Raw genomic sequence first — 16,190 nt, 5'->3', positions numbered from 1 at the left:
ATCTGGGTGCCCAAGAGTATGGGAACTACAGCGTCTGCCCTGGCCTATGTGCCGTTTCTCACCAAAGGAAACACGGGCTGGGGCCCCTATCTTAGGCTACATTTTGCCTCCCCTGAGCAATGTGTCAGCCTGTCCCAGGAGCCCTGTACCCTGATGGCAGCGAGGAAGGAACATAGCCTAGCATCTCTGTGTTAGTCTCCCCAAGTGATGTCCCAGGACCCCCAGTTGTGAGTCAGAACAAAGAACCATATTTGGCGCCCAACCTGGGGCTACCCAGCTGACGAATACCATAGCTGGCAGCCCACGCAGACTCACATAAGGACTCCAGATTAAACAAAGACCGTGAGTAGCCCCTGGCCCAGGGCCCACCAGTTTTTGGCATTAGTCCAAAAGACCCAGGCCTTCCCACTCTGAAGACTGATAGTTCTGTCTTCTTCCCACTTTCGTTTTTGGGCGAAGCTACTGCACCAATCCCTGTCTACAATCAGACGGTCCAATTGGCCCCGGGCTGCGCCATTTCTCACCTGGAGAAACGCGTGCTAAAGTCTCCATCTTAGACTACATTTTGCCTCCCCTGAGCAGTGTGTTAGCGTGTCCCACGAGGCCAACACTCCGTGGTGGAAAGGAAGAAACTTGGCCTAGTGCCCTGCATTTTGTCTCCCGGAGCATCGTCCCAGCACCCCAGCAGCGAGGCAGAACAAAGAACTACAGTTACCATGGCATGGTTCTGGGGGTCGTAGGGTCTCAGCCAGGGTGGTCTCAGGGACGCCAGGGATGCCTCTGCTTTTCCCTCTTTGAATCTGACAGGATCCAACTCAGGACAGGATCATGTTTTTTGGCGGGTTTTCCACCCTCCTCCAATCCTGCCTCCAAAGTCTTCTCTGCCAAACAAAGTTTGATTTTTACCCATTTTTCCTAATCCATTAAAATCTCTTAACCCTTATTTTATTTTATTTTTTTATTTTATGCATACAGACGCTCTCTCTGCATGTATAACCGTGAGCCACGTGTATGCCTATTGTCTGTGGAGGCCAGAAAAGGGTATCAGATTCCCCAGAACTGGGAGGTAACAGCCAGATGGTTGTGAGCTGCTATGCTGGGAATCGAACCTGCATCCTCTAGGAGGGCACTACCACCAGCTGCCTTCACCAAGAGAGGATCGGGCCTTACTAGGAGGCTGCCAGCATGGAAGGAAAGGGGGAAGAGATGGGAATCCGTGGGTGCTGAGTTTGCGGTTTTGATCTCCAGTTCTCAGTTCTCTCAGTTGATTGTCGTTAATACCTAAGGCGTGCTGAATCAGATGCCTTTTTGCATGCAGCTACTTCCTGCTAGATACGGGTGTAATGTATCTTGCCCATCACCTTACTCCTCGCTTTATCATCGTCTGCCAAAAAGAGATGCTTGAGGCCAAGTGGTGGTGGCTCGTGCCTTTGAGGATCTCTAAATTGGAAGCCAGCCGGGTCTACAGTGTAAATTCCTGGACAGCCAAGACTACACAGAGAAACCCTGTGTAAAAACAAAGCAAAACAAACAAGCAAACAAACAGACAAAAAGATACTTGAGTCGAGGATGTAATTTAGTACAGAATGCACGTCTAGCAGTCTAGCATGCACAAGGTCCTGAATCCTATCCTCGGCAACACACACACACACACACACACACACACACACACACACTCACACACACACACACACCACACAGATACAGACTCATGCAGATATAGACACACATAGATACACCAATACAGACGCACACAGATACACACAAACACACAGATACAGACACAGACATACATAGATACACACACACAGATACACAGAATAGACACACACACACACACAGATACACACACAGATACAGACACACACAGATACACACATACAGATACACAGATACAGACACACACACACAGACAAGCTTGGCCTGGTGGTCCACACTTACAACACCAACATTTGAGAGGAAACAGCTGGAGGACCGCCAATTCAAGGTCACCCTTGACTACATAAAGAATTCAAGACCAACCTGGGCTACATGAGACCCTGTCCCAAAAATTAAGAATATCTGATGAATGTATAAACAGATGCATTAGCCCATACTCTCTGCCAGAGAGGCTGACAGGGAGGGGCAGGGGGAGGCAAGATGACTCTGTGGGTAAAAAGCCTGATGACCTGAGTTTGATCCTTGGAATCCATGGTTGAAAGAGAGCTAACTCCAAAATTCTCCTTTGAACTTCATGTGTAGTACATTGTACACACACACACACACACACAATAAGTTAAAACTGAAAATAATAGGGATTGGGGATTTAGCTCAGTGGTAGAACGCTTGCCTAGCTATCGCAAGGCCCTGGGTTCGGGTCCCCAGCTCCGGAAAAAACAAAACAAAACAAAAAAAAACTGAAAATAATAAAAAAAGAAGTCTGCTGGTGGTGGCCCATGCCTTTAATCAGCACTCAGGAGGCAGAGGCAGGTGGGTCTCTGAGTTCAAGACCAGCCTGGTCTACAAAGTGAGTTCCAGAACAGCCAGGGCTACACTGAGAAATCCTGTCTTGAAAAGAAAAAATAAAAATATAAAAGAAAAAAAATGTCTGTGCATGATGGGGTACACTTTTGATCCAAGTACTTGGGAGGCAGAAGCAGGCAGATGTCCATCAACCTGAGGCCAGCCTGGTCTACAGAATGAGTTCCAGGACCGTCAGAGCTATATAATGAGGTTGTCTCAAAATACATTTTAAAGAATCTGACCTCCTTTCTCCTAGCTAGGCCCCAAATCCCTGGCACAACCCAAAACCGGGTTGAAAACATTTTTCATCCACCTAAGCCAGTTGGGCTCTGAGGTTTCTCTCAGAAATGAGATGTCCTCAGGTCAAGGAGACGTGCCCTACACTGATGTGATGATTCAGTCAGTCACTGCCTTACCTAGCAGCTTCCCGCAAGTCCCTTGTGCTTGAAGACTCACCTTTGTGCCCTGGAGAATCCATGGATGTAATCCACGGGTAGGAGCAGGGGACTCTGCAGGTGATTGCCTAGGACGCTAAGTTTCTGTGTGACCGAGCAGTTGAATATTGAGCCCTTCCTGTTGAAATATTGAGGATTTAGTCAAGCCTGCTATTTGCTTATCCAGCAAGTATCTGCTGAAAGTGTCTGTGTGCCCCACCCAGACAAGGAGATGGCAAACCTTCGAAGCTGGGAGCGGTGGTGTAATCCTGTAATCTCAGCACCTGAGAGGCTGAGGCAGGGGGTTCTCCAGTTCAAGGGCAGTTTCACGGTGACGCGATTTAGAAAGAAAAGCTCAACTGTTCTGGCCCCTTTACCCCTTGCTCTGGAAATCTTAGTTATAATCCCAAAAGCTAAAGACTACCACTTTTACCACTTTTAAAAAGATAGTGCCACTTTTAAAAAGTTTTTTTTTTAATGTATACAAGTGTTTTCCCTGCAGGTTGCAAGTACACCGTATGTGTGCAAAGCCAGACGAGGCATTACATCCCCCTGGAAACTGAATTACATAGACAGCTGTGAGCCACCGTGTGGGTGCTGAGAACCCTATGCAAGATGGACACGTGCTCTTTAGCCATCTGCCCAGCCCATCGAACCCACCTGTTGAGCTCTGGGTCCCAGCCCCCTAGCATCACACCCTCCTCTTTCCTCCTCACCCCACACTCCTCTCACAACAGAGCCTCCAGTCATTCTCGGTGCACTAATGGGTGGCTTGGGGCCCCTACGGGGAGGGATGTGGGTGTGCTTGAGTGGGAGTGAACCTAGGAGTGTCTACATGTGCTTAAGCGTGAGTGTAAGATGTTGGTGTGCAAGCCGATGAATGTGGGGGTGTAAGGGTGTGGGTATATCTGAGTGTGCCCCAGCATCTGTCCGAGTCTGTGCATGAGTGTGTTGCTGTCTTGAGATGGGAGCTGTGGTTACTCCCAGATGACCTTCACAGGACTGGACCCATGCGCATTTCCCCCCGGAAGTCGGGAGAGACAATGAAGGAAAGGCTCTACTCCCTCCTGAGGATGTAAAGATTGGGGGACTTTTCTTTGGTGGCATGTTCCCCATGCTCCTGTAAATAACCACAATTAAACTCTAGTTGACCGAGCTAGATGCGGATGCAACTGTTGCTTCGTTTTGTCCTCGGTGCCTTATCTAGAAGGAACAGGCATTGCTCACATCTCCCCAGGAAAAGTCACACGACACTGAGCCGATATCAGGGTAAGAGCATGCTGGAGGTAGATGGGCCATGAAGGGGGTGACTATTGGGAAGGGTTGAGAAAGGGGGTGAACACACCAGTGTGAACATATGCACACTTCCAGCTCACGTATGTGGACACACACAGCTCCCGGGGCTGAAGGTGTCGCAGGCTGTAAACCCTTTGTCCGATGAAGGGATGACTTTGCCTGTGGGTCAAGGGTCAAACTACTCTCTCCAGTCCTGTCATGAAACCAGAGATCTCTCAGCTAAAGGTCACCTCTATCAGGAAAGAGCCGCCGTAGTCTGGGGCCCACAGCTTGCTTGTAGATTCAGGCCGGGCATCTCCTCCCCTTCCTCAGCAGGTTCCCACGCTTGGCAGACCTGAGCAGAGAAGCAGAGGACGGTGTACCTTGACATTCCAGGTACCTCCTCAACTATGGGGGGCCTTTCCATGTCGACAAGCAGTGAACTATAACCAGATGACTATCAGGCCTCCCAGAGTCCTCTCTGCCTCCCTAACCTCTCCAGTCAACCCTCGTCAGCAGCTTGGAACAGGAAGGAAGTGAAATGAGAGTTCAGCACAGATCTCGGGAGCCTTCAAACCCATGTGGAGGCTGAGGGTTAAAGCTCAGGACCTAGGTGCACACAGGAAGCCCAGGGTTCTGTCCCTAGCACCACAGACGGAGGTGAGAGGTGAGAAAGTGGGGAGGGGGGAGGTAAGTCATACACGAATGATGTCTTCAAAGCAGAGGATTCGAGACGTCAGAACAGTCTAGGTGATGGAGGAAGGTTTTCTCCCCCAGAGAGCCCTGTGGGTAGGGAAGGGCCATGCTCATACTGCACCCATCCTGTCGCACTCTGGGATGGCTCTTTGACAAAGGCAGTGGATGGGGTGGAAGAAGGGGCTGGAGATTCCAGGTTCAGCTGTTTCCAGTCCCAACCGCAGGGTCCTGTTGATGAAGATCTGGGTGTCTCACTTCCAAGCCTGGCTGTCCAGCACCTCCCCAGCATGGAGGAGGAGGAGGAGGGGGACGGGGAGGAGAAGAAGACCTGTTATCTCCTCCTCTGGCATGGTCCCTGTCCCAAAATTTGTTAATTCGATTCATCCTTACCTCTTGCAATCTAAGGATGTGGATGCCATGGCTACCCCCACTTACAGATGAAGAGCCAGACCACAGAAAGGGATCCAGCAGAAGTGAGGAGGATCTTTACTGGGCCTCATTAAGAACGAAGGGCAAAGACCATTGGCCCTCGTTCAGAAGGAGCAAGCAAGACGGGCAGCATTCTGGAAGGCAGAAGATGGATTCTCAAAAAGAGCGCAAAAGCATTGACCTTCCTGTCTCACCCTCCTTGCCTTCTTATTTCCTAGATCTGCCTCCCACTTGCCAAAGTCAACCAGAAAACCATAGCAAGAGGTGATACGGTTCATGGGTGTTAGTCACCTGGGCCCGGAGCAGAGTAGTGATTGAAGCCCTGCTAACAGTCCCCTACCTGCCCCAAGTCTTGCTGCTCACAGAGGTCAGCTTGCAATCCTAGAGGTCTGGATTGGGATCTACTCTTCCTTCTGTTAAGAGACGTGCCTGTCTAATTCTTGCTTTCTTTGAGGAGAAGAGGTGTTCCTTTGAAGCCCCCTGCAGCAATGAAGGTGCCTAAGCCAGTTTCGTTTCTGCTGCTACCCTGAGGCCTATGGCCAAAGCTCCATCCATGCAGACCCTCCCTGGGTCCTTGAGCAGCCCTCTCCCAGATACCTGACCTTTTAGGGCTCAAGCATTCTATTGTCAAGACCCTTTAGGTCTAAGAGATGGGTAAATCTCAAGTCCTCACACTTCCTCCCTTCCCAGGGACAGCTCAGGTGCTCTGCCCTGCTCCCCAAGGCTCTTCTTCCTTTCCTCAGCCAGCCTGCTCCTAGATCCTTGGGGTCTCCATGCCTTCCCTAGCGTTTAGGGCAATGGTTCTCAACCTCCCTAATGCTTCAACCCTCTAATCCAGTTCCTCATGTTGTCATGACCTGCAACCATCAAATCATTTCATTGCTACTTCCTGGCTGTGTTTCGTTACTGTTAAGAATTGTAAGTAAATATCTGAGAGGCAAGATACGTACAATGTGGCCCCAAAGAGATCTGATCAACAGGTTGAGAACCATTGCTCTAGTGTTTCTATACTGGGTGGAACTGGGCCTCTTCTTGCCTTCCCACCCCACCCATCTCTACCTCACCCAACTTTCTCCAAGCTTGCGGATGCCCCACCCAGCCTCTTCAGAAAAAAAAAAAATCTAGTTGAGTTAGCTGCAAGCCAGAGCTCATTACCAGGAATTAAGAAGACATGCCCTGGAGCGGAGATGATTGGCTGACATCACTTGCACTTAGAGGCACAGTCCGAGTGCACAGAGAAATGAGCTCGGGTACAAGCGGAGATGCCTCTTAAGAGGCACCTGAAGAATTAGGCGGTAACACACAGAGAGAGCCAAAGATGAAGAAAACCGGAGATTCGGGCAGCCTGACACGGCGAGAGAAAGATAGGTGCGCACAGACGCCAAGCCGGGTATCCAAACAGCTGGCAAGCTGGCGTTTCAGGACCGGTAAAGCCGTAAGCCAAGCGACCATCTCAGGGAGCCGATTTCACTGGTGCAAACCATCTGCTTTGAGAAATATGGCTCCAGCCTGGCGGTGGCGGCACACACCTTTAATCCCAGCACTCTGGAGGCAGATCTCTGAGTTCCAGGACAGTCTGGTCTACAGAGTGGTTTCCAGGAGCTAAACAGAGAAACCCTGTCTGGAAAAATGAAGAGAGACAGACAGACAGACTGACAGACTGACTGATGAAAACTGGCTCTTTCAAAGGGTTTGTGTTGAGGGCTTGGTGCAGAAAGCATAAAAAGCCTTGGGCAAGCCCTGAGATACAACAGCCATTCCAAGGGGCAATTCCCCCTAGCTTCCGTGAAAATAAATTCTGTGAAATGGAGAAACTTTCTTATAGGAAGCAGAGCATTTTCCTTCCAGAATTTGCTAATAGCCACAACTTTGCCTATTCAGAGTGGAGGATTCATAGGGAGTCCCATGTCTGGAGGAGTCATGCCCAGTCCTTACTACCCAACCCAGACTCTTGTAGGGTCCGGACACAGCAGTGCAAGCCACCACGCCCACTTCTTCCCTCCCTCTCAGTAAATCCACACTTGTGGATGGATCTGAGGTGAAGGATGCTTGTTGAATTCAATGGCCTTTACAAAACAGCTCCCCGCCTCCACCCCTACTTTCCCACCCCATCCTGGTTCTTCGAGTAAAGTCACGAGCGGTCGTTTATTGTTTTCTGGTCACTGCTAAGCTCACGTATATGTTTAATTACATTTACTGCTGCGCACGCGTAAGTACGAAGAGGCCAGAGTGCAAGTGTGGCGCTCAGAGGACAACTTTCTGGGGAATTGGCTGGCTCTTCTCCTCTTTGGGTTCCAGAGATCAGACTTAGCTTGTCAGACTTGATGGCAGGTGCCCTCACTCTGCCTCTGTTAAGCCCTTTCTATGAATCATCTCTTATTTACTCTTTTTATTAACCCCAGTGTCACAGATAAAGAAACTAAGGTCCAGAGAAGGAAACAAACACACCTAGTCACTGTGACGGGCAGTACCTTATAGTGATGGCATCTGAAGGCTTCCTGCTCCCCACTAGCTGAAAGGAAGGATGATGAGGCAGGGTCTCGGATGGGGGTCCTGAGGGAGAATTGGTATGGCTGAATGAAACTGTTTTGGTGTGCTGAAGGAAACTGCAGGCACCTTCTGCTCCCAAGGTTAACATTCTTCCCCCTCAGGGTCTGGGAAAGGGACACTCCCTCTGGCTCAGGTCTCTCCAGCATTCCAGAGATGCCTTGTGGGAGTTGGGAACCAGGAAAGGGTAGACATTCATGAAGGAATTGTCCCACTGATTCCAGTCACAATCCTAGTTCTGTGATCCGAACTTGCCGGTCACCCTTTCTGGGCATGGGTCTCATCTGAGAAGGGGCTACAGATCAAGAGTCTTAAGAGCACAGTTATACAGGCCAGGCTCCTACAGGGTTAATGATGGGAAGCTTTTTCCTTGTATTCCTGGTGAAACTTAAGTCAGATGTATTAAGGAAGCTGGAAACGAAGTGCACTTCCTGGGCTCAGGTGTGCCAGGCTGGTCATATAACCCTTGCCTTACTGGGCACGGACATGTCCCAGTAGGGGACTAGTAAACAGGAGATGTTCTTGATTCAAGCAAGTGAGTAAGAGTAACCCGTTTCCTAGAGGAGGGTTAGGAATGAGGTCAGGAGTAAAGGTTAAACGTTGTGATAGGATAGGAAGGGACAGAGTCAAGAGAATGAGATGCAGATGGACTTAGAGGATGTGGTGAGGACCATGGAAAGAGCCCTATCCTCAGGGAGATACCCTGAGGAACCTGTATGGACTGACCCCTTGAAGGGAGGCTGCTATGAGTGCCACAGCCAAGAGTTGGGACAGAGATTAAGCAACTATAGAGGACAATAGGTCCCCAATCTGGTTTAGCCTCTCCATTCTCTGGGCAGCTCTGCCTACCATAGGGCCTCCAAACTTCCTCCCTGGGAAAGGGGATGAGATAGAAGGATTTGGAAGATGCTCAAGTGGGTGGGATCTGGGACCACTGAACACAAGCTGAGACTAGACTCTGAACTAAACATCTAGAAATTTATGGTCAAAAAAAACCAACGCTCAAACGCTAGTCCCAGAAAAATAGCAGACTCTGGTGTGGTGGCACACACACCTTGGATGCCAGCAGAGGGTCTCCATGAGTTCAAGGCCAGCCTGGTGTACAGAGCGAGTCCCAGGATAGCCAGGACTAGAGACAAACAAAAACACAAAAACAAACAAGCAGAAAGGCACAGTTCCTGTCAAATGCATACATTTTATTCTTTTCTTTATATATAAAAGGCAACAGTACATTGTTGATTGGGGGATTAAAGGAAGGAAGACCCTTTTAAAAAGTGGAGTTTCCCACCCCTATTCCTAAAACTGTAACATATATATGTATGTATATATTTATATATTTAAAAAAAAACAAATTATGAAACTTACGACCAGGACTTTAGCCCCTCCCAATGTCTATCTTATAACAGAAACATATTACATACACAGCCCCTAGTTGAGGATCACAGCTCCAGATGTAAGCTACGCCCCTCTTATGCCTCCCCCGCTCCCTAAGCCTAGAAGTCCATTTCGAAAACTCAGTAGACACACACATACTTAGAAACGCACTTCTGGGTCCACCTCCACACTGGAGTCCCTGAAGCAAGTATACTGTGGCACTTTCCTGACTCACTCTCTCCCTTCCCCTGGGCTCCCTTGAGCTGCTACAGTTTGTTTTGAAAACTTGGTCCCTTTTGGTCCCTTGCCCTTGCTTTCAGCCTGGAGAACAGCACACATACACTCTCTCTCTCTCTCTCTCTCTCTCTCTCTCTCTCTCTCTCTCTCTCTCTCTCTCTCTCTCTTCTCCACATCCTCTTCCTTTTCAGAAACAAGAGGATGTTTGGTCTTACTTGCTATCCTACCTGGGCTTAAGAGGGGAACCTAATCCCCTAGCGGGCAGAGTTCAGTAGGAATTCTGGAGGGGCCATCCAGTGGCGGTGGATACAGGGAGCGTTTTTTTAGCCCGAGAGGCATCACAAGGGGGTTTTATGGGGTGTCCCCCACACAGTCAGTGGACACTCAAGAGAGTGAGCAGTGGGGGGGAGGGGGTGTGGCGCTGCCCACTCAGATCTGCTCCTTGTGCTTCATGTGGGCCAGCTTCACATTCTCTGCCTCAGTGGAGGGCGGGGGCTGCTCCAGGTGGCAGCCAATCATGAGCTGGTACACGAAGACACCACCAATGGAACCCAGGAGTGGAGAGACGATGGGTACCCACCACCAGTTCTGGCCAGTCCTGGAGGGAAAACACTGGTCGTCAGAGACAGGCGGGCAGGAAGAGGGAAGGCAAGCCGAGGTGAGCTGAGTGGGGGCTGTACTTACGTGAAGACTTCTGAACCCCAGCCAGCCAGGGCAGTGAAAAGGCGAGGTCCAAAGTCACGAGCTGGGTTGACGGCATAGCCAGAATTGAAGCCCATGGAAGTCCCAATGACCAGGACCACAAGGCCCACAGTGAAGGCCTCCAGGCCCCGGGGCACAGGGTTGTTATAAGGGTCAACAATGGCCAGCACACACACAATAAGGGCGGCTGTGCCTATGAACTGGGAGAGAGGAGAGAACACGGTGAGGATCAGCTCCTCTCCCCATGCCCCAGTCCTGCCCTTCCTCTGCCTTGCCCTGATCCTAGCACACTTGCAAAAACAAGAATTCACTGGGAAGCTCCATGCTTTATAAAAGACCCGGCCACCATGTTCTGAGATTGGGGTTGCTATGAGCTGAGAAATCCTGCTATGATCAAGGAGTGTTTTCCAAAACAAGGCTGTCCCTCCCTCTGCATTTACTTCCCATGTCCCCAATCCATACCTGATCAAAGAAGCCATTGACCATATCCAAGTGTCCAGAGGGATAGGTGGCAAAGATACCGGCTGTGCCATTGGGGCCGGAGACAACAAGCTCATTGCCCGCAAAGGCCCAGATTGCATCTGGTGACAGATTAGACCCATTGTGAGTAAGGGCAGAGACTCTCTTCTCAGAGCTGCCCTCCCAACCCTGCTGGGGGTCATGGGTAAGCATATTACTGTAGAGGCACAGGGGGCGGGACAGGGCGGAGGACCTGAGATTCTGTTGTTGCCTAACTTGTTTCTTTCCCCTAGAGCCCCCAACCTGGGCCTGAGTGTTCTCGAATGAGTCATGAGCCCTGGGCCTGGGCAGGCCCTGGTTGTCATCAATGGGCTTGGTGCCAACGAGTACTTAAAGAGGGAAAGTGCTTGGAGAAGGGCGGGCAGGATGGGGAGTGCTTACCATAGTAGAGCCCAAAAACAATCCCAGCACCCAAGAAGGCCCCCAGGGTCTGTGCCAGTGTGTAGATGGGCAGCTTGATCCAGGGCTCTCGTGCCAGGAAGCACATTGCAAAGGTCACAGCAGGGTTCAAGTGGGCTCCTGAAAAGAGAAGATGGCATCTATTAGCCTGCTACCTTGGGCAGGCTGGGGTTCCCACGTGCAAGTAGGTTCTCTTGGCCTTGATGGCAGTTGGACTATGTCACAGACTGATCTTTGATTCCAAGGTGAGAGTCAAAGGTTCTGTCACCCTTCCACCCTTGCCTCCAAAGGCCCCAAAGCTGAGGTGCTGTTAGTGCCTGCACTTGGCGGTGCCCCCTCCCTCTCTGCTCTCTTGGAAGTGCTGTTGGGGACTGAGAACTGAGGCTGGGATTGAGGCCTTACCAGACACTTGGCCAGCCACCAAGATGGCAAGGGTGACGGCGAAGCCAAAAGCCAAGTTGATGGTGAGGAAGCCACCATGGGTCCCTCGGCTGAGCACCACTTGAGCCACGGAACCACAGCCGAACATCTGTCAGAAAAACAAAGCAAATGAAGTTCCATTGAGATTAGCCATGACTGCCACCACGGGGAAGACTGGAGGTCCTTCCTGGAGTATAACCCAAATCCCTCCTGCTGCAATTAAGTCCCAGAAAGAGGGGGCATGCAGAGCCCTATGCGAGGGTAATGGGTATATGACTGGGGACATCCACTGGTTTTTCTTGTATCCCAGAAGGGCATGGGAGGGAGCCATCAGTATAGGAGTTTCTGCCTGTCCTCCAGATTGGCACACAGGTAGGAAATACCCCATCATCCTGGACTCTTCCAGAGCTGAGGTCACAGTAGAGGGAGTGGGGGACATGGAGATTAGAGAACAAAAGTGAGGCTGGATCTATTCCTGCATCCAGAAATGTCTGCCCATCTGACCCTCACATGTTCCTCACCCACACCCTCCCGGCTCACATCCGTCCCACCCTTCTCCAGCCCGAGGCCTCCAGGATTCCCACTCGAGAGTCCTAAATACAAGGTTTAAGTGGCTCTTCTCTCTAGGTCCAGTGCAATCTGTTCCAACCCTTCCGCCTGGGATAGAGGGACTAAAGGGTGCCGCGAGTTCAGCATGTACAGAACACGACGTATGTTTGAGTGTGAAAATACTCTCCACCAGCCCAGCCCGGGGTTTCCTGTTCCGGTTCTCCATAACTAAAACAAGGCTATGCTGAGCCAGGCCTGATCCCTGCACATCCCAGGGGCCAGCCTGGTCTACCGAGTGAGCTCCGGAACAGCCAAGGGCTAGGGAGTGAGACCCGGTCTCAAAAACAAGAAAGTGCTGTGCTGGCCAGCAGGCTGTGCTCCATTAACTCCAATGGGGCCAAGCCTGTGTCCCGAGTTGTTAAGCGCTGATTGTTATCTCACTCAGAAAGATGAGGCAGGGAAGCCAGTGGCCGTGATGTAGGTCAAAGGTGTTCAGGCAGGTGAGAGCAAAGGTCAGAGATTGTGAGAGTAGGGGGTGGAGGCATGTGGAGGTCCGGGGCGTTAGGTCCAGTCAGACCCTGGCCAGAGCTCTTTCTGCCTGAGGCCCGGACCTGGCTCTGTGCCAAGGGGCCTTGGAGGGAGGAGCTACCAAAGCCAGTTCCACCACCTTGGGGCTAATCTTCCTCTTCCTTATCCTCCCTCTCACCCACCTCCAGGTTCTTAGCCAGCCCCTCACCCCATATACCACCTAACTCTATACTTCAGAAAAAAGGGGCTTTCCTTACCCCAAAGTCAACCCGGTCCCGATGCTAAGGTCCCAAGTCCCCAGCACAGGTATACAAGCAAGCCCTCAGTCATCAGGGGGTCCACTAGGTTTGCTCTCCCCTCTCCCTAAGCTCTGCTTTTCACTGACACCTGATACCTCACCTCTTCCTGAGCCTGAAAGCCTTCACCACAAATCCAGCACCCTCTTTTTGTGGTCTGGGCTAAGCTAATTGATCCTGGGACTCAGTGGGGACCAACTGTTCTTTTTATAGTAGAGTAGCTCTGAGAAGTGGAAAGGGATAAGGAGGCCCCTCTTTGAAAATGTAAGACACCCCCCCTTGTCCTTGCTGCTCCTGAACAGGTGGCTACTCACAAATCAAGATAGGAAACAGGGAACCGCCAAGGCAGGGGGGTGATAAGCGCCCCCCCTCCACTCCCTTCTTGGCACAGAGGAGAGGGGGAGTGGGGACAACTGATAGGCTACTAGTCTATGAAGGCGTGTTCGGGCCTCGTCTCCACGTGTAGCCTGTCCCACTATGATCCCTCACCAGTTGACTGATCTGCGTTACCCAGGACTGGGCCTGTTGCTGGAACTCAAGTAACCTACCCATTGCAACAGGACAACTGAATTCAGAAGAGACTCAGAAAAACAAATCAATGGATGAAAGTCAGAGTAATGGGACAGGAAATGAAAACCTGGAAGTAATGCCTGTCTGACGGAGAAGTGGGACAAGTTACCCAGAACTCAAGGCAAAACTGCAGACACACGCACGCACACAGAGCTCTGTTAGGGCCCCGTTTCCTTCCACAATCCCTATCTTCATAACATTCCCTTCTTCTGATCTTGCTGCTTACGGCCCAAGAGGCCTGCACTCTCTGCCCCTACCTGTGGTAATCCGTCCTCACTTCACTGCAACTTTTGGACTTTCTGAGGCTTAATTATTCATTAGGGGCCAGACACCCAAGACCCAAATAACTTAATAGGGGTGTTCATTTGCCTCTGTCTCCACTGTGTCCTCTGCCTGGAGTTCTGGGAAGACGGGGAAGTAAGAAAAAGGGCTGAAGGTCCTACACTCAGGGATGACCCTTCTGCAGCCTTGGTCTCGGTCTCGGTCTCCAGGAGTTAAAGGCAAAATAGCAGAGCTGTTCTTGGTGAGCAACACTGTCACAAAGTGAGTTAGAACTGTCAAGACTGTTGAAGGCTTTGGAGGTCAGCTTGACCCTGAGAGTTAAGCCTCGGGAGCAGAACTGGGGAAGTGGTCTTGCTTGCCTTGAAAAACTGTCCCTGGAGTGAACAAGGAGTTGGGGACCACGGAGTGCTGAAAATAGAAAGGGCTGCTCACTCCCCTGCACTCACCACAAGGATGAGGGTCCCCAGGCACTCCGCCAGAGCCTGGCGAAGCAGCCGGTAGCGGATGTGGAGCATCTCCCCGCAACGGTTCATCAACTCCTTCTGTCGACCCATGGCGAGGCAGGCAGCGGCGCGGTCGGTCGGGCGTGCGGGTGCGAAGTGGCGAGCGCAGGGCACAGAGAGCAGCGGCCCCAGAGCGCAGGTGGCGCCCTTTTATATGTATATGCACCCGCTGCCGGCCCCGCCCGCGGAGCCCCACCCGCCGAGCCCCGCGGGGGCGGAGTGCGGCCACCACCCTCTGCCTAGCCTGGAGGCGCTGGTGAGGACCCGGGGTGACAGTTGCAAGGAGGGTCCTAAGGAGCTTTAAGGGTGGGTGGGCTCTGCAGGATTCTTAGGGGAGTGAGAGTTGAACGGAGAGGACTGAAATACTGCGGAAAAAAGGAAAAAGCAAGCAGTCTCCTGAGGCTCGTGGGCATCGTCTCACGCTGTTACAATGGAGAGGAACCACCTTGCTACAAGATGACTGGATAGAACAGGTCTTCTTCAATCTGGAGGCTGAAAAGGAGGCTATGGGCCCCAAGCGAGAAGAGACCTCACAGTGCCGACCCTGGTAGGCAGATGTATGCTGAGTTCTAACCAGAATTCGCCAGCCCTTCTTGTGCTCTGGGAACACGTCACATGTTGAGTGTGTTGGTTAGCATGGCATATGTCCTGTGTGCCTGGCCACACTACCTGTGCCGCGCCACGTGCGGGCTGGGATACCTGGGTTTTCTCCTTGTGGACCTTCCTCTATTCCCTTGGCTCCAGAGAATGAGCTGAAGATGTCCCGACATGCCACATGCGACATCATGCCAGCAGGGTGAATTCTAGCTGTTTTTAACTCTCTCCTTCCCCACTCCCATCCAAGTAAATCTGCCCTTTTAAGTAATTAAGCTGGGGCCCAGGAAGTGGCTCAACAGGAAGAGCCACACTTAACTGTGGCAGCCTGGCGACCTGAGCTCAATCCCTGAAACCCACAGGAAGGTAGAAGGAGAGAACCAACTCCACGCGTTCATAGTGGTGCGCGTGCACACACATACGTCATCTTTCTTTTTTTTCTTTCTTTCTTTCTTTCTTTCTTTTTTTTTTTTTTTTTTTTTTTTTTTTTTTTTTTTTTTTGAGACAGGGTCTTACCACGTAGCTCTGACTGGTCTGGAACTCAGAGAGATCCTCCTGTCTCTGCCTCCCAAGTGCTAGGATTTGAACAAAACAGGAGCCACTACATCTGGCATAATTAATTCTTTTAAAAGAGAGATTAAACTGAACCAGGTATCACGGCACATACTCATAATCTCAGCACTCAGGAGCTAAGGCAGGAGAGTTGTGGATTTGGAATCAGTTGAGGCTTCACAATAAGAACCTGTCTCAAGGGGTTGGGGATTTAGCTCAGTGGTAGAGCGCTTGCCTAAAGCGCAAGGCCCTGGGTTTGGTCCCCAGCTCGAAAAAAAAAAAAAAAAAAAGAAAAAAGAAAAAAGAACCTGTCTCAAAAAGAGATCTTTAACCAGCTACTTGAGAGGGTGACAGGAAGCTTACAAGTTCAAGGCAGTCTGTCTTACACGGTGAGTTCAAGGCTAGCCTGGGCAACTTATTGACAACCTGCCTCAAAAACAACTGCGGGAAGGGCTGAAGAGGTCTCAGTGGTTAAGAGTGAACTCTTCTTATAGACGACCCAAATTCAGTTCCCAGCACCCACGTCGGGTGGCTCCTCACCATCACATACAGGAGGTCCTACACCTCTGGCCTCTCTGGGCACTTTCACCCAAGTGTGCAAACCTACATACAGGCACATAATTAAAAATAATAAAAATATTGGGCTGGAGAGATGGCTCAGTGGTTAAGAGGACCAACTGCTCTTCCAGAAGTCCCGAGTTCAAATCCCAGCAACCACATGGTGGTTCACGACCATCTGTAGTGGGATCTGATGCCCTCTTCTGGTGTGTCTGAAGACAGCT

At 51.0% G+C, this 16,190-nt stretch overlaps 1 protein-coding gene across 1 annotated transcript; it reads right to left on the bottom strand.

Moving 5' to 3' along the window:
- Positions 1–9,058: 9,058 nt before the first annotated feature.
- On the bottom strand, positions 9,059–14,380 carry Aqp3 (aquaporin 3 (Gill blood group)). The gene is made up of 6 exons (XM_032905027.1): positions 14,206–14,380; positions 11,517–11,643; positions 11,097–11,234; positions 10,659–10,777; positions 10,179–10,396; positions 9,059–10,092 (listed from the first exon to the last, which is right to left on the bottom strand). The coding sequence occupies exons 1-6, from the start codon at positions 14,311–14,313 to the stop codon at positions 9,924–9,926; spliced, it is 879 nt and encodes a 292-aa protein (XP_032760918.1). The 5' UTR covers positions 14,314–14,380; the 3' UTR covers positions 9,059–9,923.
- Between the last annotated feature and the right edge of the window lie 1,810 nt (positions 14,381–16,190).

This window comes from Rattus rattus, chromosome 1, assembly GCF_011064425.1.
Source record: "Rattus rattus isolate New Zealand chromosome 1, Rrattus_CSIRO_v1, whole genome shotgun sequence".
NCBI lineage: Eukaryota > Metazoa > Chordata > Mammalia > Rodentia > Muridae > Rattus > Rattus rattus.
This window is presented reverse-complemented; position numbering and strand designations above follow the sequence as displayed.